The sequence below is a fragment of the Hyperoodon ampullatus genome (assembly GCF_949752795.1).
Source record: "Hyperoodon ampullatus genome assembly, chromosome: 1".
NCBI classification, from domain to species: domain Eukaryota; kingdom Metazoa; phylum Chordata; class Mammalia; order Artiodactyla; family Ziphiidae; genus Hyperoodon; species Hyperoodon ampullatus.
The window spans coordinates 61,447,112-61,471,040 of NC_136914.1; the positions used below are offsets into that span (position 1 = coordinate 61,447,112).

Here is a 23,929-nt window from a genome sequence, read left to right on the forward strand (position 1 = left end):
ATATTTAAACATGAATAAGCTATAATTTTTTTATTTTTTGGCCACATGGCATGCGGGATCTTTGTTCCCTGACCAGGGATCGATCCCATGCCCCCTGTAGTGGAAGCATGGAGTCTTAACTACTGGGCCGCCAAGGAAGTACCAAGTAAGCTATAATTAATAATAATAAAATAAACACCCATACCCTCACCATTGACCTCCAGAAATAGAACACAGGGCTGGGACTATAATGATCAGACCATGGGAAGCCACGGAAATCTTTTAAAAGGGAATGATGTGGTCAGCTACCCATTTGTGAAGCTGACTCTGTGGCACAGTGGAAAATGCTTTAGAAGGGGAAGAGACCAGCGGTACTGAGGTCAGCTAGGTGGTACTAATAGTACTAATAGTAGAAATAATAACAAACACGATGTGTCACGCACTATTCTAAGCACTTTATATCTGTTAAATCATTTAATCCTCATGATAAATTATTATCCCTATCTTACCAATGAGGAAACTGAGGCACAGAGAAGTTATAAAACTTGACTAAAGTCACACAACTAATAAGTGATAGATCCAAAATCAGAACCCATGCAGTCTGGCTTCAGAGGACAAACTTTAAGGTCCATGCTATAAAGTAGAAAGGGATGAAGATCTAAACTATGACAGGGGCAGTGAGAACTGAGACAAGGGAGTGGATTCAAAAGAGCTTGTGAGGGAGAAGTTGGGGCCCTCAGATACGACAGTGTTATAGCAGAGGAAGCAGCTGAGAGCTACTCCCATGAGTTCACCTTAAATAAGCAGGTGGGTCACTGACCAAGGTGGGGAGTGGTGGAGAGGGTTAATAGTGTGTATACTTTTTCATGTGTGGCACCGGATTTCAAGTGGGACATGTCCAGGAGAGAGATGTAAATAACAAGCCTGAAGCTCAAGAGAAAAATCCGGGAAAAAGACACAGATCTGGGAGTTATCAGTGCAAAAAAAGTCGTTAAAAGCATGGGATAGATGCAGTCACAGGGTGAGGGGGAATCAGAGCAAGCAAGAAGAGAGCTAAGGACAGAGCCTTTATGGGACACTCGTATGTAAGGGGCAGAGAAGGAACCAGTAAGGACAATCGATAAGGATGAGGAACAAGAAAAGGAAAACTTCAGGAAGGCTGAAAAGAGAATTACAAGGGGTGTGAAAAGAGGAATAATCAGTAGAGTACAATGCTATAAAAAGTAAAGTACAAAAAGGAGCAAAAAATGCTTACTTATTTCTTACAATCAGAACATTATTAGAGATCTTTGCCAGAGCAGTTTCACTGGCACACTGGCAAAGGAAGCCTTATTGCACAGGACCAAGGGAGAGGCCAGACAGACGGGGAGGGGATACATGCACATAAACTCAAGAAACTTGCAAGGAAGGGAAGAAACTAATTGCCTCGGTAATTAGATACAGAATTGAAGGCAGGTTGTTTGTGTTTATTTTCAATGAGGAGAAAGAGTTGAAAATGCTTACTGACAACAAGAAACTATCCAACAGAGAAGATGAAACCTTAGGAAACAGAGGGGATCAACAGAACAAGATCTCAAAGGAGACAGGAAGGGCTGGTGTGGGAATGGGAATCATACAAAAGTATGATTGAGCAGAACACGTGAGCAGAACACGTCCCTGCTCTTGAGCAGCTTACATTCTGGTGGAAGGCGACAGATAGTAAACAAATATACATATACGACATCAGGTGGCGCTAAGCACCATGAAGAAAACAAAATGGAAGAGAGGAAGGAGAAAGGGATTGAGGGTAAGTGTACTATTTTAGACATGGTGATCAGGTGAGGCTTCCCTGATAAAGTGACACTTGAGCAGAGACCTAAGGGAACAGCAAATACCGTCATCTGAGGGAGCATACTTGTGGCATGACGGAGGAACAGTAAGAAGCCAGTGTATGGAATGAAACTGTGGGGAGAGGTGATGAGGTGGGAGCGGAGGGAGGACCAGGTCACAGGGGCTTACATAAGGCTCTTAGGCCCCTGTAATAACTTTGTCTTCTACTGAGTGAGGTGGCGAGCTTCTGGAGGGTTTTCAGCAGAAGAATGACATGATCCAACTGACATTTTAAAAGGAAACCTCTGGCTGCTGTGTGGAGGACACACAGTGGTAGAGGCAAGAATGGAAGCAGGAAGGCAGCTGAGAGGCTGTCGCAACACCCCAGCTGGTGGGCGTGGCAGCAGTGGAGGTGGTGAGAAGGGTGGTGGCTTTGCTAATATACTGCAGTCAGGAGTTGAAGGTGATTCTAAAAGAATTTTTGTCCTGAACAACTGAAAGAGTGAATATCAAAGAATACACCGCACTCCAGGTTCATGAGAAATTCTGTGGAGAGGGAAGGGCAGCGATGAAGTGGAGGCAGGCTGAAGCCAGACTGTGAAGCCTCCTGTGTGTCACGCAGGGCTGTAGTCTTATTTGGTAGACCTAGGAAAGCAAGACGGGGCTGTAAGAAGCAAGATATGCAGGGGAAAACTAAAGGCTTGGAAGCCAGTTAAGAGAGATGCTGTGCTTCCTTGCATAGTTATCTTAATTTTTTTCTGATTACAAAAATAATATATGTTTGTTATAGAAAAAATGGAAAACGCAGAAAACGACAAAAAGGAAAACAACCTTACCATAGACATATAAGCACTTAATTTTGTGTTAAATAATTTTTAAGTCTTTTGCTACAGATAGATAAACATCAATTTTAAAAAGAAGATTTTTCTATAACCTGCTTATTTCACTTAATATACCCTGAATATTCTCCTATGATATAAAATATTTTTCTCAAGTATTTAAACCAGCAATGAGAAGAGCTAACCAATAAGACATTAGTAAGGATGGAGAAAGAGGACTGATTCAAGAAAATGACTTTGTTCCTACATTCCTGAGGGGAAAATAAAATACATTCACAATGCACGTAACTCTGATTTTGCAGTTTAACTTACTTAATTGTGCATGTGGATCTCCAAGCCAAGACCTACATTATTAGGTCTAAAGTTTCTGATTAACTAACACCATCTCATAAAGTTTAAAATATTTTAAAATATTACAACATAACTTAGGTCTAAACATAACCAAGCACTGCAAAATGCACCTCAATTTCAAATCACAACAGAATGATGCCTCTCTCCTATTAAAGAAAAAGAAGTGCGGACTTCCCTGGTGGCACAGTGGTTAAGAATCTGCCTGCCAATGCAGGGGACACGGGTTCAAGCCCTGGTCCGGGAAGATCCCACATGCTGAGGAGCAACTAAGCCTGTGAGCCACAACTACTGAGCCTGCACTCTAGAGCCCATGAGCCACAACTACTGAAGCCCGTGCACCTAGAGCCGATGCTCCGCAACAAGAGAAGACACGGCAATGAGAAGCCCGCGCACCACAACAAAGAGTGGCCCCTGCTCACCGCAACTAGAGAAAGCCTGCGCACAGCAACGAAGACCCAACGCAGCCAAAAATAAATAAATAAATAAATAAATAATAAAAGAAAAAGAAGTGGACAGGGAGCTCAGCTGTAGAGAAACAGGGAGCATGTAATACTAGAGGAAGGAAATTAAACTGACTAAATGAAAGAGTCCAGTTTCCAGCTTTGTCTTTCTGGCAAATTAAGATTTCTGCCTCAGAACTTTGAAGAGATTAAAGTCCTTTAAAACGTTCTAGTCTAACCTGCTCACTTTACACAACAGGAAACGAAGCACAGACAGGTTGAGTTGCTCAGTCAGGGCAAAGGGACCGGAATCTAAGTCTCCTGGCAGCCAGTTCTGCTCTGCTACAATTTATTGTGCAGTTCCACGAAGCCAGCTCTTTATGTTATTCACTGCCTTACCCTGGCACCCAAGTTAATACCTAACTGACATATCATCAGTGCTCAATGAATAGCTGTTGCAGGTATGTATGCATGAATTCATAAATGACAAATCTTTGGGGTTCTATTAAGACAACTTAAGGGTGCTTAGAAACAATCACTAAATTTCAGGCTGCTGTCATGGATACTACATTTGACAATATGTCAGTATAATTTCTAACATTATATATCGTCTTTCAATTCTTACTTCACTGATCCTTTCCTGGTTGACTATGAATGAGTCACAAAGCTTCTCTATACCTTTGCATCCTCATAAGTGAATTAAAAATAATATAGGGTTGCTATGAGAAAAATAATAAATTACTCTTAAGCAGCTTTATCATTTAGATAGTGCTTTGTGTTTGAAAACAGAAGCCAATTATTAATGCCTTGAATCTGAGCTCTTAGTTTAAAGGCCTATAAATGCTACAAAGCTCAAGTATTCCAGAGCCATCTTTATGGATGTGGAGTTGTACTGCAGAATGATCACTGACTCCCTAGAAAGTGTAAATTCCAGGCTTTTGTTTGGGCTTTTTTCCCCCCAAATTTAATTCAGCTCTATCCAATTAACATTTCTTGACTTCTTACTGTATACAGGCACCATGCTAGTCACTAAAAGAATTAAAAACTAAGCAAACATAGCTCTTGTCATTAAGGAGCTTACAATCTATTAAAATAACTATAAAGAGGACTGATAATGACACAAGCAATACAAGGTGCTTTGGTAGTTTAAATGTGGAAGACGTTACAGCTGGGTTGAGACCAGAATAGGTTACCAGGAGGATGGGCTTAGGACAGGAAGCTAACTGTACTCAATTCATCTTTGTAAATCAGCTGAAAAAATAAATGACTTAAGTAAATAAACATTCACTGAACATCGACTATGAGTCATGAATTATAAAAGCCACTGGATATATAATGCTGAATAAGACACTCCCTGCCCCCAAGAATCTTAAAGTCTACTTGAGAAAAAAGAAGGAAAGATAAGAAGGAATGACAGCACTTGGACAAAAAGAGATGATGAGTAACATGAAAAAAATTTTAGTCACAAGAAACAACATTAACAAAGACACAAAGGATCATCAAGCAGTGAAGCGGGCTAGGGCTTGGGGCAAGTCCAAGATAAGTGGAAGATCAAGTTGAAATATTAAGTTGGTTTCATCCTGGAAGATACTGACTGCTAGACTGAGGAATATGAACTAATTCAAAGGATGATGTGAAATGATGGGAGATTTTTAAGCAAGGGTAAGTCCTACTGTATATAAGCTACGGCTTGGAAAGGCTTATGTAGTAGTAGATCATAGGATCTATAGACACTGACATAAAAGTAATGTCTAGGTTATGTTTTATGAAAAGAACAAACTATAGAACAATATGAATGTGATCCAGCTTGTATAAAACAATACACATGGACAGTGACTCTCAGCAGTATTTGCTCTGCTTACAATCTTTTGGGGAGGAACACAGGGAGAGTCAGAGCAGGGGGAAAGGGAGCCATTTAATTTTCACTTTACCCACCTGGAAGGCTTTAATTTTATGAGAGAAAACAATATAAAAAGAAGAAGCTCAGCTATGAAAGGAAGATGGCAAACTGGAAGATGGTTCAGTGATGCTAAGCTGCACAGCTGTAGAATTTAACTACATCTCTCTCATCTTCCTTTCACCAAACTTCTCAAAAGAGTGGTCTGTCTCCAATTATTCTTAATCTCCTTTTTTTGCCCCACTATGAGCATAGGCTTTACAGTCAAACACAGCTAAGTCAAACCATAATTCTACCACTTACATGCACATACTGATTACTACTGACCTTGATGTGACAAAGTATACCAAGTGTATCTGAACAACTGTAACACTTGCCTGCTTTATGAACATTGTTTTTATTTTTAAAAAATCTTACAGGTAAACTAAAAGAAAAAAAATTACTTATTATCCAAAAATAACCACTGATAAGATGCTTATATATTCAGACTAACTAGTTTATTTCTCTCTTGCTCTCTCTTCCCACTTTTGAGGGGAAAAAAGTAAATGTATATTTACAAATCGTTCTGTAATCTGTTTTTATGACATAATACTCTATAGTGAATAAGACAAGCCCCCTGCCTCCAAGAATCTTAGAGTCTATTTGAGAAAAAGAAGGATAATAAGAAGGAAAGACAGCATTTGGACACAAAAAGGTTTTATTTCACTTTTGTTCTTTAAAGGTTTGTTTTTTCTGGGTAAACAATTCCAGCTTGACAGTTATTTTCTCTAGAAAACAGTCCGCTGTCTTTTGGCTTCTGTTGTTGATATTGAGAAGTCCACTGTCTGGATAACTGTCAATCCTTTGTAGGTGACTTCTTTTAAATTCTTTGTCTTCAGTGTTCTGCACTTCCATCCTGATTTATCTTGATATGGATTTCTTTTTCTTTATTCTGCTTGTATTTATTCTTTTTTCTCTTATCTTTGTTACTGCCTCAATCCAAGCCCCTCTAATCTCTTCACATGGACATCTCATGTGACCCTATCTTTCCTTCATTATGTCTCATCCATACGTGGAATTTGCTAGGCTTTTGCTCTGCATTTTTTTTTTTGCCTAGAATTTCCCACCACCCCTTTGCCTGAAAAATTCCACTCCTCCAGACCTCAATTCAGTATCAATTCCTCAAAGAAGCTTTCCTTACCCTGCCCTCCCACAGTCTAAACTGCCATATTTTCTGTCTTTAAAAGAGAACCATTTTCCCCCTGCTTCACCTTTATCACACTTTGCAATGATATATTTACATGTTGTTAACATCTATTTTCTCCATTAGTCTGTAAATTACATGGGGGCAACAACTGTGTCTGGCTTTACTGACCATTCTTGCTTTTTTTCCTTTGGCCTTGCGGAGAGGCATGTGGGATCTTAGTTCCCCCACCAGGGATCGAACCCGGCCCCCTGCAGTAGAAGCGCAGAGTCTTAACCACTGGACCACCAGGGAAGTCCCTTTACTGACCATTCTATATTCACAGCTAGCACAGTGTCTGGCACACAGTGGGCATTTAATAAAGTTTTGCTGAATAAACAAATGACCAATGAAAATCAACATTCCTTTTACATGGCATATAACACTGCCTCTAGATCTGTACTTAGTATTTATTCCCTTTTCCTAACATGCTACTCCCTCAGCCTGCAAACTCCTTATTCTGTAAAGAAACCTGCTTTCTGAAGCCTTCCTTTACAAAATTTGCCCACACATGGGCAGAGTTTTGCTGCTCATTTATGTACCACTAGAATCTCAATCACAGCCCTCAACCTAGTGTATTCTAGTTACATCGGCCTCCTCCATAAGAAAGAAGCCCTAGGGTCTATTGCATCTCACATCCTGGGCATTTGAAAAATGCCTGAGGGAAAAGGGGACTGAAAATGCCCTGCAGGGTGGAATAATTGATGGTATCAGGTCTTTGAGGAGATAAGAAGGAATGGGGTCCCAGAATAACTAAAGGGATTAGCCTCATCAGAGATAATGTATGCAATTCTTCAGAAAGAGAGTGAAATTGAGTGGGGTGGGTGTGATGAAAACAGGTAGACTGTGAGGGAAAAAGGAAGGCAGTTGACTTGGCTTCATGTTCTCAGTATAATGTGAGGAAGCTATTCTTCTAAAGTGGCAAGGGTGGAGGCCTGTGACAGTAAGAAACAGAAAGAATAGCCACTGTGTTCAATGCTTAAGTCTTAGCAACAGCTGACTACTAAGTAATTTGAATGCAAATTCCCTACACAGTCAGGTTTTACAAAATCCAAGGATCTATCAATAAGTGTAGCTACACTGTCCCAGCTCTGTTTCCAGAGGAAAAATTTGATCTAAGTGGTTCCATTCTTTTAAAGGTCAGGCACTTCACAGTCAAGCATTTTAAGGGAATCTTTCATCTAAAATATATGAAATCATACAAAGAAAGCTGACTGTGTTTTTATTATAACATGGCCTCTTCTCCATGCCTCTGCATTGAGCAGTGTCTCTTCACATAAAGAAACACAAATGACTGAATGTGCCTTAAAAACAGGGCCATGTCTTACTCATTTCTGTATCAATTTACATGGTCTTTCAAAATACCTTGCACAGAGGAGGCATTCAAATAGTTTTAATATTGAATTAAAAAAGAAGTGTACAAGTCCCTTAGACACTGCGATTTGGGGAGGGGACCTTACAAAACTTGTTTTTTTGTTTGTTTGTTTTTTAGGCTGCACCAAATGGCTTGCAGGATCTTAGCTCCTCGACCAGGGATTGAACCTGGGCCCATGGCAGTGAAAGTGTGGAGTCCTAACCACTGGACCACCAGGGAATTCCACCAGTAATGATATTAAGACACTTTTTTTCTCCAGTTTTATTGAGATATAATTGACATACATCACACACACAAAAACTGATTCTATACCATTTTTTTTCCCTCCCTTACACTCAAAATTCACTTCCATTGGAATTGAGATAGAAGATAACTGAGATCATCAATTCAAATTGAGATAAGAGAAACCTTCCAAGAGATCCTCTAGGAAAGCAAATCAATTTGGGGGCCTGCCTAGAGACACAGATTTTCCCGAGGGGGTTTTTGGTTCAGTGTGAGTTCCGTTCTACCCTGCCCTAATGAAAAGACCACACAAAAACAAACTTCCAATTCAAGCTGGGCTCCTCTGCTCACCAAAGGCCTTGCACAGACTAATAAATGGTACTAATATTGCAAAGGGCTCTGGATGCCTAGGCGAGCCTCAGAAATAGCCTGGGTTGCAGACTGAGAATTCCAAGTAGGGATCGAGGTGTGGTAATAGCAAAAATTAAAAATAGCAAACATTTTTTTTTTTTTTTGCGGTACGCGGGCCTCTCCCTGTTGTGGCGTCTCCTGTTGCGGAGCACAGGCTCCGGACGCGCAGGCTCAGCAGCCATGGCTCACGGGCCCAGCTGCTCCACGGCATGTGGGATCCTCTCGGACCGGGGCACGAACCCGTGTCCCCTGCATCGGCAGGCGGACTCTCAACCACTGCGCCACCAGGGAAGCCCAGCAAACATTTTTAATGTATGTTTTGATGATGTCAGTAGGTGCCAAGCACCGATCTAAGCATTTTATGTATATTAATTTAATCCTAATAATCCTATGAAGTTTGTATAGTTATCATCCCTATTTTGCCCTGGTATATTCACTAGATCTGCATTATGTCACTTTTGAAACTACCATCCTAATATGCCATCCTTCCTGCCTCCTATTATCCTGGAAAACATGAAGGAAGCACTGAGTTCCATAAAAACTAGATCGCTACTATCAATATCTACCATCCAAGTAATTCAATAATTATCAAACTAAAAGTCTGATGCTTTTTCCTACAACAAATTCCTCTTGCAAGATATTAACTTACTATTTCAGAAAAAGTAAGAATTTACACACTCCTTACAATAATAAGACCTCAAAGAAAAGGAATCAAAACTACCTGAACTTCCAGGGATTCTTCTAGGCACCTCTCAGTTAAAATCAAGAAGTATTCCAGAAACATACCTGTTGGAGCCATCTTTCATACGGACTTTGGCGTAAAGAACATCCACCATGCCAGGATCATCATTCATGTATTCTATCCCTGCCATCTCTACTTCCAGGGGTTTGCCCCCAGAAATGTCACTGCAAAGGAAAAAACATTAGATTTTTTATAACTGTTTTAAGTTAAGAGGGCTATTATATTTTGAAACATGGTTAATATAGTCAAATATTACAAAAATGAAGTTGTTGAGGATTTTTTTAACTAACATGATTTAACATAACAGTCCTTCTAATTTCAAAATTGATACATGTTAAATGAACACAAACTAGAACCACAAGTATTTCCAAAGTCACACTATATCTATCCCAATACCAGTTTATTAGCATGTCTAAGAAATGTCTCAGAAAAGGCCAAGTGATGACAGTTCTGATTGACGAAGACATTTACTATGTTGCCCATCTCTCTGGTTTTACCTTATTATTTCTACAAATTGCAGACAGTATTTTACTCATATAACAACAGTGAAGGTGCAAACTGGTATCACATCTTTAAGAGCAATTTGGCAATATTTATAAAAAGCCTTCAAGAATAGAAAAACTGGGCTTCCCTGGTGGCGCAGTAGTTGACAGTCCACCTGCCGATGCAGGGGACACGGGTTCGTGCCCCAGTCCGGGAGGATCCCACATGCCATGGAGCGGCTGGGCCCGTGAGCCATGGCCGCTGAGCCTGCACGTTCGGAGCCTGTGCTCCGCAACGGGAGAGGCCACAACAGTGAGAGGCCCGCGTACCAGAAAAAAAAAAAAGAATAGAAAAACTTTGCCCAAGTAGTTCAATTTCTAGGAGCCAAACCCGAGGAAATAATTACAAATTCAGGTACATATCCAACCACAGCCAATAAAGGAAAGCTCTTTCAGAAGAATTCCAACTGATAAATGTAGAGATAATGATGGAATTAGAATATCACCATTTTGCAACTCCTGATGAAATATTTAATCAATTCCATTATTCATGCAAAAGATGGGGATAAAAAATTTAATATATATACATATTTATATGCTTGTACATACATAAAATCTCTGAAAGGATATAATACAAAGAAACTGCTAAAATCTGTTGCCTTTAGAGAGGAGATCAGGGTGCTTGGTGGGATAACAGTAGGAAGGAAACTCTTCACTGCATATCCTTTGTACTTTAAAATTTTTGAACCATGTAAATGTATTATTCATTAAAAAGTTAAAATTAAAAAATATATGCAAAAGAAGCCAAACACAGAAAGTGTATATACTGCACATATATGCAAAAGAAGCCAAACGCACAAGTGTATATACTGATTCTATTTACATGACATTAGAGAACAAGCACATTTAATCTGTGGTAACAGAAATCAGAACAGCAGTTACTTTTGGGAGAAGTGAATTTACTGGAAAAGAGCATGAAGGAACTTCCTAGGGTGATGGCAATGTTCTACATTTTGATTTGGGTGAAGTTACATGGGTGTACACATTTATCAAAATTCATCAACTTCACTTAACATCTGTGCATTTCACTGTAAGTAAATTAAACCTCAAAGAAAAAAATACATATATGCAAACAAAAAAGCGTGTGAGTACATGCCCCAAAGTATTAATAGTAATTATCTTCAGGTAATATTACAAGTTATATCTTGTTTATCTGCAATTTTTTTTTTTTGGACGCACTGCTCACCTTGCAGGATCTTAGTTCCCCGACAAGGGACCGAAACCGTGCCCTTGGCGGTGAAAGCGTGGAGTCCTAATGATTGGACAGCCAGGGAATTCCTGTTTATCTGCAATTTTTAGCTTTTCTAAAGCTAACATGTATTCCTTTTATGTTAAGTAAAATCCACCATCCTGCTTTCTTCCCAGGCCCCTTAAACAGACTTATGCTTCAACTAGTAAAGGCCTTGCTGGGCCAACCTGAAACCCAGCTAAAAATCAGCTCACCAAACAGCCTTCTCCAAGCCCCATGAGGCCAGGGACCCTATCCATCTTTTCTACTCCTATATCCCCAGCACCTCGGACAGTGCCTTATATAAAATGGGTACTCCATAAATCTCTGATAAACATTGATTGGATATACCACTATAAAGGGAGAAGATGTCCTGAACAATTTTGAGAATGTGGACACACACCTATATTGTCATTGAATAAAATGTGGTACTGGCTCAAAGACAACAGACTGTTAGGATTAATCAAAAAATAATTCCAAATAAGGCAAAACAAAAAAGTTTTCTTGATATTTAATTGAGGCCCAGGGAGATCCTTTTATAGCCTAGGAATCCTAATGGTAAAAGATTCCCTTAAAACACCAAGGCCATTATTACTGCACAAGACCAGAATTTTTTAAGAAACTAAATAACTCAACTATTTTAGACAGGTCCTTGAATGAGAAAAATTACGACCTTGATCATAAGTATCCCTATAACCACCTCCAATAAGTGGGATATTCCAAAACACAAGTCAAGCTCTGAATTATTATCTGATTGAAGTCTTTAGCTTCAATCAACAATACAAACTTCCCTGGTGGCGCAGTGGTTAAGAATCCGCCTGCCAATGCAGGCGACACAGGTTCAAGCCCTGTTCCAGGAAGATCCCATATGCCATGGAGCAACTAAGCCCATGTGCCACAACTACTGAGCCCATGTGCCACAACTACTGAAGCCCGTGCGCCTAGAGCCTGTGCTCTGCAACAAGAGAAGCCACCGCAATAAGAAGTCCGTGCACCGCAACCAAGAACAGCCCCCCGCTTGCCGCAACTAAAGAAAGCCTGCACGCAGCAACGAAGACGCAATGCAGAAATAAATAAATAGATAGATAGATAGATAAATAGCCAGCCAATACAGGGTATCTCCATTTCTAGTTATAGCCAAAGAATTCAATATGAAAGACTGCCATTAAATCCTATCAAAGGGCAGTGAACAAAACTTTTGGAAAAAAAAAATTTAATACTAAATATACATTCCTCTATGTTTTTTCAGCTCTAACCTTGCATAGTTAGATCACCAGAAAGCACCATACCACTGGTTTAGTTTCCCACTAAAATGTTTTTACTGGGTTATATTTAATGTTACACCCTCAATTTCCAGGGGTCAATACAAGAAAGAGCAACGTGAACAATGTTTTTATATCTTCTGCCAAACTCCTGTTGAAGACACAGCTCATCATCATCTGGGTTCTTTATGTTAAGATTTATACAACTTTTTCTTGGGTTGAGAACCAGAAAAGGATTCTCTCCTGAAAAATTATGTTCCTTTTTATCAGATAAGAACTATAATAATTGGTGTTTTCCTTTCTGGAATTTAGTTCGTGTGTGTGTGTGTGTGTGTGTGTGTGTGTGTGTGTTTTGCGGCCACATTGCACAGTTTGCAGGATCTTAGTTCCCCCACCAGGGATCAAACCTAGGGCCCTGGCAGTGAAAGCGCCAAGTCCTAACCACTGGACTGCCAAGAATTCCCATAGTTCAAGTATACTGATGCTTGAAAACACCACTAAATGTTAAAGTTCTAGTACAATTATTATCTCACCTCAGTTTTTAGACAGAATTTTCTTCCCATTCCATCTTTATGGTTTCTAATCTGTCTGACTTTAACATTTCTTTTGTATATATGTCCTCACTCTAAACTACCTCAAACCACTGGAATTAGATGCGGCACCAAAAACAAAACAATGAAACAAATTCAACGTCTGCCTTACAAGTAGAAACAAACTCTTTCAACCTATCCCTAGGATTTATCAAGAGGGAGAATTAAAGAGCGGGAGAGAATCCAATGGTTTGCCTGATAAATGCTCTTTGTCTTGGTGACCAAACTATTCCACCTGGGATACCACTGAGCACACTCTTCAATGGAGAGACATATGAGGCAATAATTAGAGACATTTGTCCATGGGTATTTTTCCTCTTCTTCTCTCCTCATTCTTGTCCCTTTTTAACTTCTTATTTGGTTTTACTTCAGGCCTACTGGGAACACTTAGGTATGAGTAGAGTGTTACCGGAGCTAAAGAAGAGCTGCACATTTGTCAGACTATATACTCAGAGACATGGCACTGTTTGTGTTCGACATATCACAAAGAAAAGTCACAAGGGACACATTTAGTGCTTCAGCACATACTGAACATTGTGAATAATTCATTTGAAATCTACACAGCTACATGAGCCTTTAGCCTAAGAATTGAAATCAAAGTTCTATTTCTGGTCAGGTGACATACCTTAAACTCAAATACCACCCCCAAATTTAAAATGAACATTCAACTACCCATTTCTTTAAAATATCTATGTATCACCACAATTTTAATTAAATGCCAATATAGCCACATTTAATACCTCAATTTAAAAAGCCATTAAATTAAGCTGCAGCATGTTATATAGTAGACTATTCATTTCCAATGTTTTCCACCTTTATATTTTAATTTGCAATCTTTACATCATAAAAGGTTCAGGTTAGAAATGCAATTATTTATTGACATTTTTTTCTAAGCATACCAAGTACAAAGACTGAGATGGAAGATCAAGAATAAGGAAGAAAAAGAAGTTAGGTAATACATTTTACACCAGGGCTTTATTATAAGTATCCTTTTTTTGTTTTTTTAGGAGACTTTTCTTCCTTTTAGGAAAATAAGGCACTTCTGGACAATACAAACAACCAATTCTGATTCTCACCCCCCTAGCCAATCAAGTAGATTAATTTTGCACTATATACTTTTTTTTTTTTTTTTTTTTTTGCGGTACGCGGGCCTCTCACTGTTGTGGCCTCTCCCGTTGCGGAGCACAGGCTCCGGACGCGCAGGCTCAGCAGCCATGGCTCAGGGGCCCAGCTGCTCCACGGCACGTGGGATCTTCCCAGACCGAGGCACGAACCCGTGTCCCCTGCATTGGCAGGCGGACTCTCAACCACTGAGCCACCAGAAAAGCCCTGCACTACATACTTTTAAAACAAGTGTGTATAACAGAGGGAGGTGAGAGAAGAAGGCTGGGGAGGCCTGCTTTACTTGCTGGTTTCAAACCTTTCCAGCTTTTTGAAAAGAGCAACTTAAAAAAATTTTTGCCTGCATTGCAGATTTTTGGCAGGGTAACGTGTCCTATTTCAAAAGCTTTGCTGAATTTGAAAAACTACAATTACTGTTTTCATCCTGTCATGTCAAAAATTCTTAGGAACTATTAAGGCTGCTCTTCATTCCCTATGCACACCAACTCTGACACGCTTAAAGGGTTCAGATTTGGCATTTAGTCACAAAAGATACCAAGAGACATAAAAGGGAGGAACTCAATTTAATCCTCACATAGCTCAGGATAAGGCTTCAGTGATTAAAATCCTGTGACCTGATTTTCATAAGGTAAAAAACCAAATACTTCTCTGAACAAATATTTTATCCGCCTTTAATTTTTTTGTTAGCAGGATTATCCTAATGGCAGTCAACAAATGCAGCTGCTTTCAGTTTTGTTTAGCAAAAAGTAATCTGGGAAGTTAAAGTATCAGAAGTGATTTTTAAACAAGGTAAAATTGCTCTGCTTTGTAAGGTAAAGCATAAAATTTTATTTTATGCAAGGAAAACTGTAAATATCTAATTACAAACACCAAATTATTTTGAATTTTAGGTAAAATAGAAAACAGTTGCCCATCACTATGCAAAGAACAAGACAAAGAAGTGTTCTTTGCTGTTTGAAATTCAGAAAGAATAGGCAGCTGCAAACACGATCAGCTTATGATTTTGCTCAAGAAAAATATTTTGTCTTCAAAACAATTAATGGAAAAAAGAGAACTGGCCCACAAATAAGTCTTTGTATTACAGTTTCATATACAACATAACTCGAGAAAAAATTTAAATCCTTTTACCTTGTTTTACCCAATGAACCAGGTAACCCACTTCTACAAGGCCATGTCAGAATAGTATAGGACTTGTATTTTACAATTGAATAAAAATAAAACTATTCAAGTGAGTTAATTTTCAAGTTCCTCTTGTTTTGCTTCAATCTTAAGTAAAAGGAGCAAAGGAAGGGGGGCTCAGAAGAGATGATCCTTTGAAACAGAGCTGTTAGGTTAGATGTATATGCAAATTAAAATCTTACAGTAAAAAGAATAACAACTCTGCCGTCAGAACAGCAATGTTTTCCCTGAGCCAAAACCGACTGCTTGGACAGTTTTTGGTACCCTTACTGACTCAAACAAAACTACCTTTATTTAAAAAAAGAAAATTAAAGACTGCATTTCTGAAATACAGTGAAGACTCTCCTATGGAATCATGTTATAATGTTTGAGTTACTATGGTAAGCGCAATAACGGCCCTCCAAAGATGCCCATGTTCTACTCTTTGGAATTTGTAAATATACTACCTTACATGGCAAAGAGGGTTTTACAGATGTGATTAAGGCTAAAGAGTTTAAGGTGGGGAGATTACTCTGGATTATCTGGGTGGGCTCAATTAAATCACACACATCCTTAAAAGCAGAGAACCTGTCCCTGCTGTGGCCAGAGAGAGAGAGATGTAACAGACTGAGGGTCAAACAGATGCAACGTTGTTAGTTCTGAAGATGGAGGAAGGAGGCTACTAGCCAAGTACTGTGGGTGGCCTCTAAATCAGGACTTTAAAGACAAGGAAATAGATTCTTCCCTAGAGCCTCCAGAAAGGAACACAACCCTGCCAGTAACTTGATTTTAGCCCAGTGAAACCCCTATCAGATTTCTGCCCCACAGAACTGTAAGATTATAAATTTGTGTTGTTTTAAGCCACCAAGGTTGTAGTAATGTGTTACAGCAGCACAGAAAGCTAATACAGTAGCCTACACTCTTCTATAGATAATGAAGAGAATCTCCTTTTTGAGAAAAGAATGGGATGTCCTTGTTAAAGAACAAAATTTGCCAACTGAACTGGTAAAATTTAAGGTAGAGCCTTTCCACACAAATCTGTAAATATATGCTTTAAATCCATTTTAAACCTTTTAGACAATAATCCAATGTTAAGTGTTACAAACGGGTGAGTCAACAAATTTTGTTCCCATGTCACCCAGCTCCCTAGTCCAAAAACAAGTCTGTGATACCAGAAAGAAGCCAGTACAGGGTGACCACCCTTCCCCACTCCTGTGGATTACTCACTCAATGAATTCCTCTTTACACTGCTGTAGCATCTCACATGTCTGCTGGATCTCTTGCTCACTCAAAAGCACCAACATCCCAATAGTTAGGTGAAGCTTTTTAGGATTCTGGAAAATGGTGCTATCAACCCCGTGATCCTATTATCAAAGGGAGAAAAACAAGAAACTCAGCCCATACAAAAGTACATGGTAGGAACAGAATTGAGTGCAGAGAAATTAAACCCACATATCCATGACCAACTGATTTTCAAACAGGCTGCCAGGACAATTTAATGGGGAAAGAAGAGTCTCTTCAACAAATAATTTTGGGACAACTGAATATCTACATGCAAGAGAATGATGTGAACCCATACCGTATACTATATACAAAACCTATGTCAAAATGGATCAATGATATAAGAGCTAAAACCATAAAATCATAAAACTCTTAGAAGAAAAAGAGAGGAAAATCTCCATGACCTTGGATTTAGCAATCGATTCTTAGATATGACACCAATAGTATGGTAACAAAAGAAAAATCAGATAAATTAGACTTCAAACTTTAAAAGGTTTGTGTATCAAAGGACTACCAAGAAAGTGAAAAAGACACCATCACAACACTGTTAATCAACTATACTACAATATAAAGTAAAAAGTTAAAAAAAAAATAAAGTGAAAAAGACAACCTACAGAATGGGATATTTGCAAACCATATATCTGACAAGGGTCATATAGTATCCATAATATATAAAGAGCACGTACAAAGCTCAACAACTAAAAGACAACTCGATTTAAAGAAAGAAAAAGGGACTCCTCTGGTGGCACAGTGGTTAAGAATCCGCCTGCCAATGCAGGGGACATGGGTTCAAGCCCTGGTCCGGGAAGATCCCACATGTCACAGAGCAACTAAGCCCATGCGCCACAACTACTGAGCCTGTGCTCTAGAGCCCGCAAGCCATAACTACTGAGCCCACATGCCACAACTACTGAAGCCTGCACGCCTAGAGCCCGAGCTCCAAAACAAGAGAAGCTACCGCAATGAGAAGCCCATGCACCACAACGAAGAGAAGCCCCCGCTCGCCACAACTAGAGAAAGCTTGCATGCAGCAACGTAGACCCATCAACGAAGACCCAACGCAGCCAAAAATTAATTAATTAATTAATTAATTTTAAAAAAGAAAAAGGACTTGAGTAGATATTTCTCCAAATAAGAAATACAAATGGCCAACAAGCACATGAAGATGTTCAACTTCTTCAGTCATTAAGAGAAATGCAAATCAAAGCCACAATGAGGTACCATTTCACACCAATCAGGCTGCCTATAATCAAAAAAGTGGAAAACAAGTGCTGGCAAGGATGTGCTTCATGGGTATGGGATTCCCCTTTGGGGTGATGAAAACATTTGGAATGATACAGAGTTGGTAGTTACACAACACTGCTAATGCACAAAAGGCCACTGAATCATTCATTTTAAAATGGTTAATTTTATGCTAGGCGAATTTCACTTCAATAAAGAAATATTTTTTAAAAAAATGAACTGGTAGCCTGACAAAATGTTATGCCCAGGAAAAACAGAATGCTACATAATTACAGGTTTTAAGAATAGCCTTTGTTCCTCATCAGCTTTATTAGTTCCAGAGCAACTGGGCCTCTTATGGGCTTCCCCAAAGATAATATACTCTTTATAAAAAACAGTTTCTATCTTAGCAGACTCTGTAGTATTTTCAGGTAAAATATTTTGTGTAAGAACAAACTGCCCCAGGCTTCCCTGGTGGCACAGCGGTTGAGAATCCGCCTGCCAATGCAGGAGACACGGGTTCGAGCCCTGGTCCAGGAAGATCCCACATGCTGCGGAGCAACTAAGCTTGTGCACCACAACTACTTAGCCTGCCCTCTAGAGCCCACGCACCTAGAACCTGTGCTCCGCAATGAGAAGCCACCACAATGAGACGCCAGAGCACCTCAACGAAGAGTAGCCCCCTCTCGCCACAACTAGACAAAGCCCACGTGCAGCAATGCAGAAAGAGAGAGAGAGAGAGAGAGAAAGAAAGAGAGAGAAAAAGAGAAAGAGAGAGAAAGAAAGAAAGAAAGAAAGAAACTAACTTATTAAAAAAAGAATAAACTGTCCCAAGCAAAGATGAGTGAAAAATGAATTTGGAGAGGTATCCAGACACTGGAGTTGCCACATCAAATATGGTCATCCTTTTCTAGCATAATCATTCCTTGCACTTTAAAACTTCTGTCTCCCCCACTTTTAAACTGACAAGAAATTCACTTAGCACACAATTAACCATTTTAGAGTGTACAAAATTTAATGGTATTTAGTGTATTCACAATGTTGTACAACCACCATCTCTCTTTAGTTTGAAAACTTTTTCAGCACCCCATAAAAACACTTAATACTTGTTAAATAATCACTCCCTATTTCCCATTGCTCATCCCCTGATAACCTCTAGTTTGCTTTCTGTCTCTTCGGATTTGCCTATAATGGATATGGCAAATAAAAGGAATCATACCATATATGACCTTTGTGTCTGGCTTCTTTCACTTAGCATGTTTTCAAACTTCATTCAAGTTGCAGCATATATCAGTACTTCATCCTTTTTCGTGGCTCAGTAATATTCCACTGTATGCATATAATACAGTTTGTTTATCCATTTATCCCTTGATGGTCATTTGGATTGATTCCATCTTTTGGCTATTATTAATAATGCAGCTTTAAAAAACATCTGTGGGGCTTCCCTGGTGGTGCAGTGGTTGGGAGTCCGCCTGCCGATGCAGGGGACACGGGTTCGTGCCCTGGTCCGGGAGGATCCCACATGCCGCGGAGCAGCTAGGCCCGTGAGCCATGGCTGCTGAGCCTGCGCGTCCAGAGCCTGTGCTCCGCAACAGGAGAGGCCACAGCAGTGAGAAGCCCACGTACCGCAAAAAAAACCAAAAAACATCTGTGTACAAGTTTCCATGTTGACATATGTTTTCAACTCTTTTGGATATATACTAAGGCGTGGAATTGCTGGGTCCTATGATGACTCTATGTTTAACTTACTGAGGAACCACCAAACTGTTTTCCACTGGAACTGAACCATTTTACATTCCAAGCAGCAATGTACGAGGGTTCCTATTTCTCTACACTTTCACCGACACTTAATATTTTCCTTTTTAAATTTTACTATAGTCATCCTAGTAGGTGTAAAGTGGTATCACATTGTGGTTTTGATTTGCTTCTCACTATTGACCAATGATGCTGAACATCTTTTCATGTCTCTGTTGGACACTTGTACATCCCCTTTGGAGAAATGTCTATTTAAATCCTTTGCCCATTTTCTGTCTTTTTATTGTTGAGTTATAAGGATTCTTTATATATTCTGATAGTAGTCCCATATCAGATCATGAATCCCTTTTGAAGATAATTAGGTCTCAAATTTCATTAAACTCATTTTACAAATGAAGACAAGAAAAAAAAAGTTGTGAATCTTATCCTCCAACAGGAGCAAAGCAGGAATTCTTCTATCTCTGAATTACAAGTTCTTATCCCATAATCTGATCCCTGGACTAATAAACCATCCCAAAGGCAGAAAAATGTATTTATCAAATGCAGATAGCTTATATCCTGCTCTTGGTTTGCCTAAGACTGCCTGATTTTTGCCTTGGCAAGAGGAATTAATAGATTATTCATTTTCTAAGTGTTAATGGAGCTTGAGCTATTTTTACATCTGATTAAGAGTTTTATAATTCTACACATCAACCCAAACTGCCTCATTTAATGAAAGTGATTTTAAGGAACAATCAACTTTAAATGTGTCAAGGAAGGCTAAGTGCAATGTTTATCATCCCAGCTGCTGTAATTCTTGGCAGAATTTGTCACTTTAGAAAGGCATGCAAAGCCCCCCAAATGATTCCAATATGCACAACCCCATCCCAAACTACAGTTGAGAATTGCTCCCTTAATAATAAGAGCTAATATTTCTTGAGCCTTACTCTGCCCCAGGCATTTCTTATGAACTTTATATACACAAACACCCTATGAGCAAAGTATTGGGTTGGCCAAAAAGTTTTTCCATAAGATCTTACGGAAAAAACCAAATGAACTTTTTGGCCAACCCAATAGTATTATCCCCATTTTACAGATGAGGAAACTGAGGCACAGAGAAATAAAGCCACTTTCCCAAAGTAACACTGTTAGGAAGGGATGAAGTTAAAATTCAAACCCAGGTAGTCAGGCCCCAAAGTCTACACTTTTTTTTTTTTTTTTTGCAGTATGCAGGCCTCTCACTGTTGTGGCCTCTCCCGTTGCGGAGCACAGGCTCCGGACGCGCAGGCCCAGCGGCCGTGGCTCACGGGCCCAGCCGCTCCACGGCATGTGGGATCTTCCCGGACCGGGGCACGAACCCGTGTCCCCTGCATCGGCAGGCAGACTCTCAACCACTGCGCCACCAGGGAAGCCCAAAGCCTACACTTTTGATCAATATTACTCTGCCTCTCTAGTAATAGTTGCCCAAAGGACTCTGGAACAACGAGGCCGTCACCCAGAGGCAAGGCATTATACATTTCAACAAAACTCACATAATAGTCTGATCACCAGACTAGTCCTGAAAACAAGACAAATATAATTCCATGAAAAGTAATTTTAACCCTTGTCTTTTCTGAGATACGAGCATCAAAAGCATAAGCATAACCCATAAAGAAGAAAAAAAGGATTAACTGAACTTGATCAAAGTTAAAAACTTGTGCTTCAAAAGATACATCAGGAAAGTGAGAAGACAAGCCACAGAGAAAAAATTATTTGGGAGAAAAATATTTGCAAATCATATATCTGATAAATATAAACATTTTAAAATTTTTAAAAATTCAATAATAAAATGATACACAATCCAATCTAAAAATGAGCAGAGTATCTGAATAGACATTTCACCAAAGAAGATACACTAATGGCTAATAAACATATGAAAAGATGTTCTAATGATGTTGAACATCATTAGTCTTTTAGGAAATGCACATCAACACCAAAATGAGACATCACTTCATACTCACTAGAATGACTATAATCAAAAAGACAGACAATAACAAGCACTGGTGAGGATATGGAGAAACTGAACTGCTGAATACATTGCTGGAAGGAATGTAAAATGGTGCAGCCCCTTTGGAAAACAGTTTGGCAGTTCCTCAAGAAGTTAAACGTGAATTTTCAGTACAACCCAGACGTTTCATTCCTAGGACTCTACTCAAGAGAAATGAAGATGTAGGTCCACATAAAAACTTGTAAGTGAATGTCACAGCAGTATTATTTATAAGAACTGAAAAGTGGAAGTAATCCAAATGTCTATCAACTGGTGAAGGGATAAACAAAATTTAGTACAGTCATACAACGAAATACTACTGGGCAACATACACATGTAATAATATGAATAAACTACAAAAACAATAAATAAGTAAAAGAAGCCAGATGCAAAAACTACATGTTATATGATTCCATTTATGTGAAATATTCAGAAGAGGCAGATCTGTAGAGACTGAAAGCCAGATGGTTGCCTGGGGTTAGGACTGGGACTGTAAATAGGTATAAGGAACATTTCTGGAGTGACAGAAATGTTCTAGAAATACAGTTAGATTATGGTTATGATTGCACAACTCCGTAAATTTACTAAAAATGATTGAACTGTACACTTGAAATGGGTGGGTTTTTTGGTATGTAAACTGTACCTCAATAAAGCTGTTAAATATAAAAATGTGTATGCCTTTTCTTTTTAAGAGCATTTTAGCAATCCTGAAACAAGTTTTCACCTATAACTCAACCCGCTGAGAGCTATCCTCATGGAATAGTTTACTTGACCTCTGATCAACTCTTATTTGACCTTTTTTATTTGATGACTTCCCAAAGGTCTTTCAACATATAATGTTAAAAACACCATGTACACACAGAAATCTTTGTGGATGGCAAAGCTGTTATCTCAAACCACTGAGGCAAATATGATTTTTGTTAATAAATGATACTGGGGCAACTGGACAGCCATTTGGAAAAAGAATAAAATTATATTCATTCATTACACCAGACAGAAGAATAAACTCCAAATTAAAGACTGAAACGTAAAAAAACAAACTATACAAGGAAACAAGATGGGTAAATTCCTCTTTAACCTGGATGTAGAAAAAGGCTGTCAAACTAAGACTAGAAATCCAGATGCAATAAGACCAATAAATTTGATTACTTAAAAAGAGAAAACTTTTACATGGTAAAAAATATAAGCAAAGTTAAAAGACAAGACACTAGAAGAAAATACATGCAACATATATCACAGATAAAGGGTTAATATCTCTAATATATAAAGAGCTTTTAAAAATCAAAGGAAAATGACTAAAAATGCTACTGAGCAATAGACAAAAGACAAGAGACACTTCACAAAAATAAAAATGACTCAAACATGGGAAGATGTACATGGTTATTACGTAAAAAAATTCTAATTCTCAGGAAATATATATTGAGGCATTAGGGGTAAAGGGTCATGACATATGCAATGCACTTTAAAGTAGTTCAGAAAGAATGAAAAATGAGAAAGAGAGAATGATAAAACAAAGTAAAATATTAACAACAAGTGAATCTGAGTAGAGTACTATCCTTAGTCTTATAACTTTCCTGTGAGTTTAAAATTATTAGTATCCTACTGTTACTACGACAAATTACCACAAACTTAGTGGTTTAAACCAACATAAATTTATTATCTTACTACCTAGAAAAAAGAAGCTCTAGAACTTTTCTTCCCTTACCTTTTTCTTTGGGAGCCTACCACTTCAGTCAACTTGAGTTCCCTGGCCACAAAAATAGTAAATACTGGGAAACAAAACAGAGAGAACACAAAAGAGCAAGGAAAAGAACACATGGGATACCTAAAGGCAACATAAACTGAAGTCTTTGGGGGAATTCTGAGTCATAACAGTTCAAACAGGCTTTAACTGTATTGTAGATTATATAATGCACATGAAACCCTACTGGACAGTCTTTTAATAAATGGAGAAACACCCTAAATTTTACCCTGCCTAGGAATGCCATCTACCAAGAAAAGCTCTTCTCTTACTGAACTATCTAAATTTAATGTGGAACCAAACAATCTTCAAGGCAATGACATAGATCTCTAGAGCCACTATTTTTCTTTGCTTGGAATATATCATATTTCTACCCGCAAGCTTCTTCACTGAAATGAATACAGGCCAACAAAAAATTCTTTTCTCCAGGGGTTTAATTACATTGGGCCCTGGTCCAAGTTCACCATTACTCGGAGCCGGAACTATTTTACTTCGTTAGGTTGGCCACCCAGGCTGGCGCCTGAAAATTCTAACAGTGGTGACCTTCCACCCAGCAAGCAGAAGCAAAGGGTGAAGTAACAGGAATTTCCTAGGGTGGTTCTATCTAGATTGGGGGGTTGGGTTCTTTATGGCTAAGTCACATCTATGAGCCTAAATTTCTTTATTTGTTAAATAAGACCTCATCTAAGGAAAAAATGCATGCAAAGGCTACCTCCACAGAAAGCTTATGTGCAGGC

General features: G+C 38.9%; 1 protein-coding gene across 2 annotated transcripts in view; it reads right to left on the bottom strand.

Annotated features, from left to right (window-relative positions):
• ASCC1 (activating signal cointegrator 1 complex subunit 1) overlaps window positions 1-23,929 on the bottom strand; it is a gene marked incomplete at its 3' end in the record, with an annotated part of 83,109 nt that overhangs the window by 31,640 nt on the left and 27,540 nt on the right. Inside the window, exons 5-6 of one of the 2 annotated variants that reach the window (XM_079706223.1) lie at window positions 16,417-16,553; window positions 9,332-9,451 (exon numbers count right to left, since the gene is read on the bottom strand). In XM_079706223.1, coding sequence (XP_079562349.1) covers window positions 9,332-9,451; window positions 16,417-16,553 — 257 coding nt within the window. The remainder of the gene's footprint in view (window positions 1-9,331; window positions 9,452-16,416; window positions 16,554-23,929) is intronic. The other variant, XM_079706224.1, reaches the window with a different exon arrangement.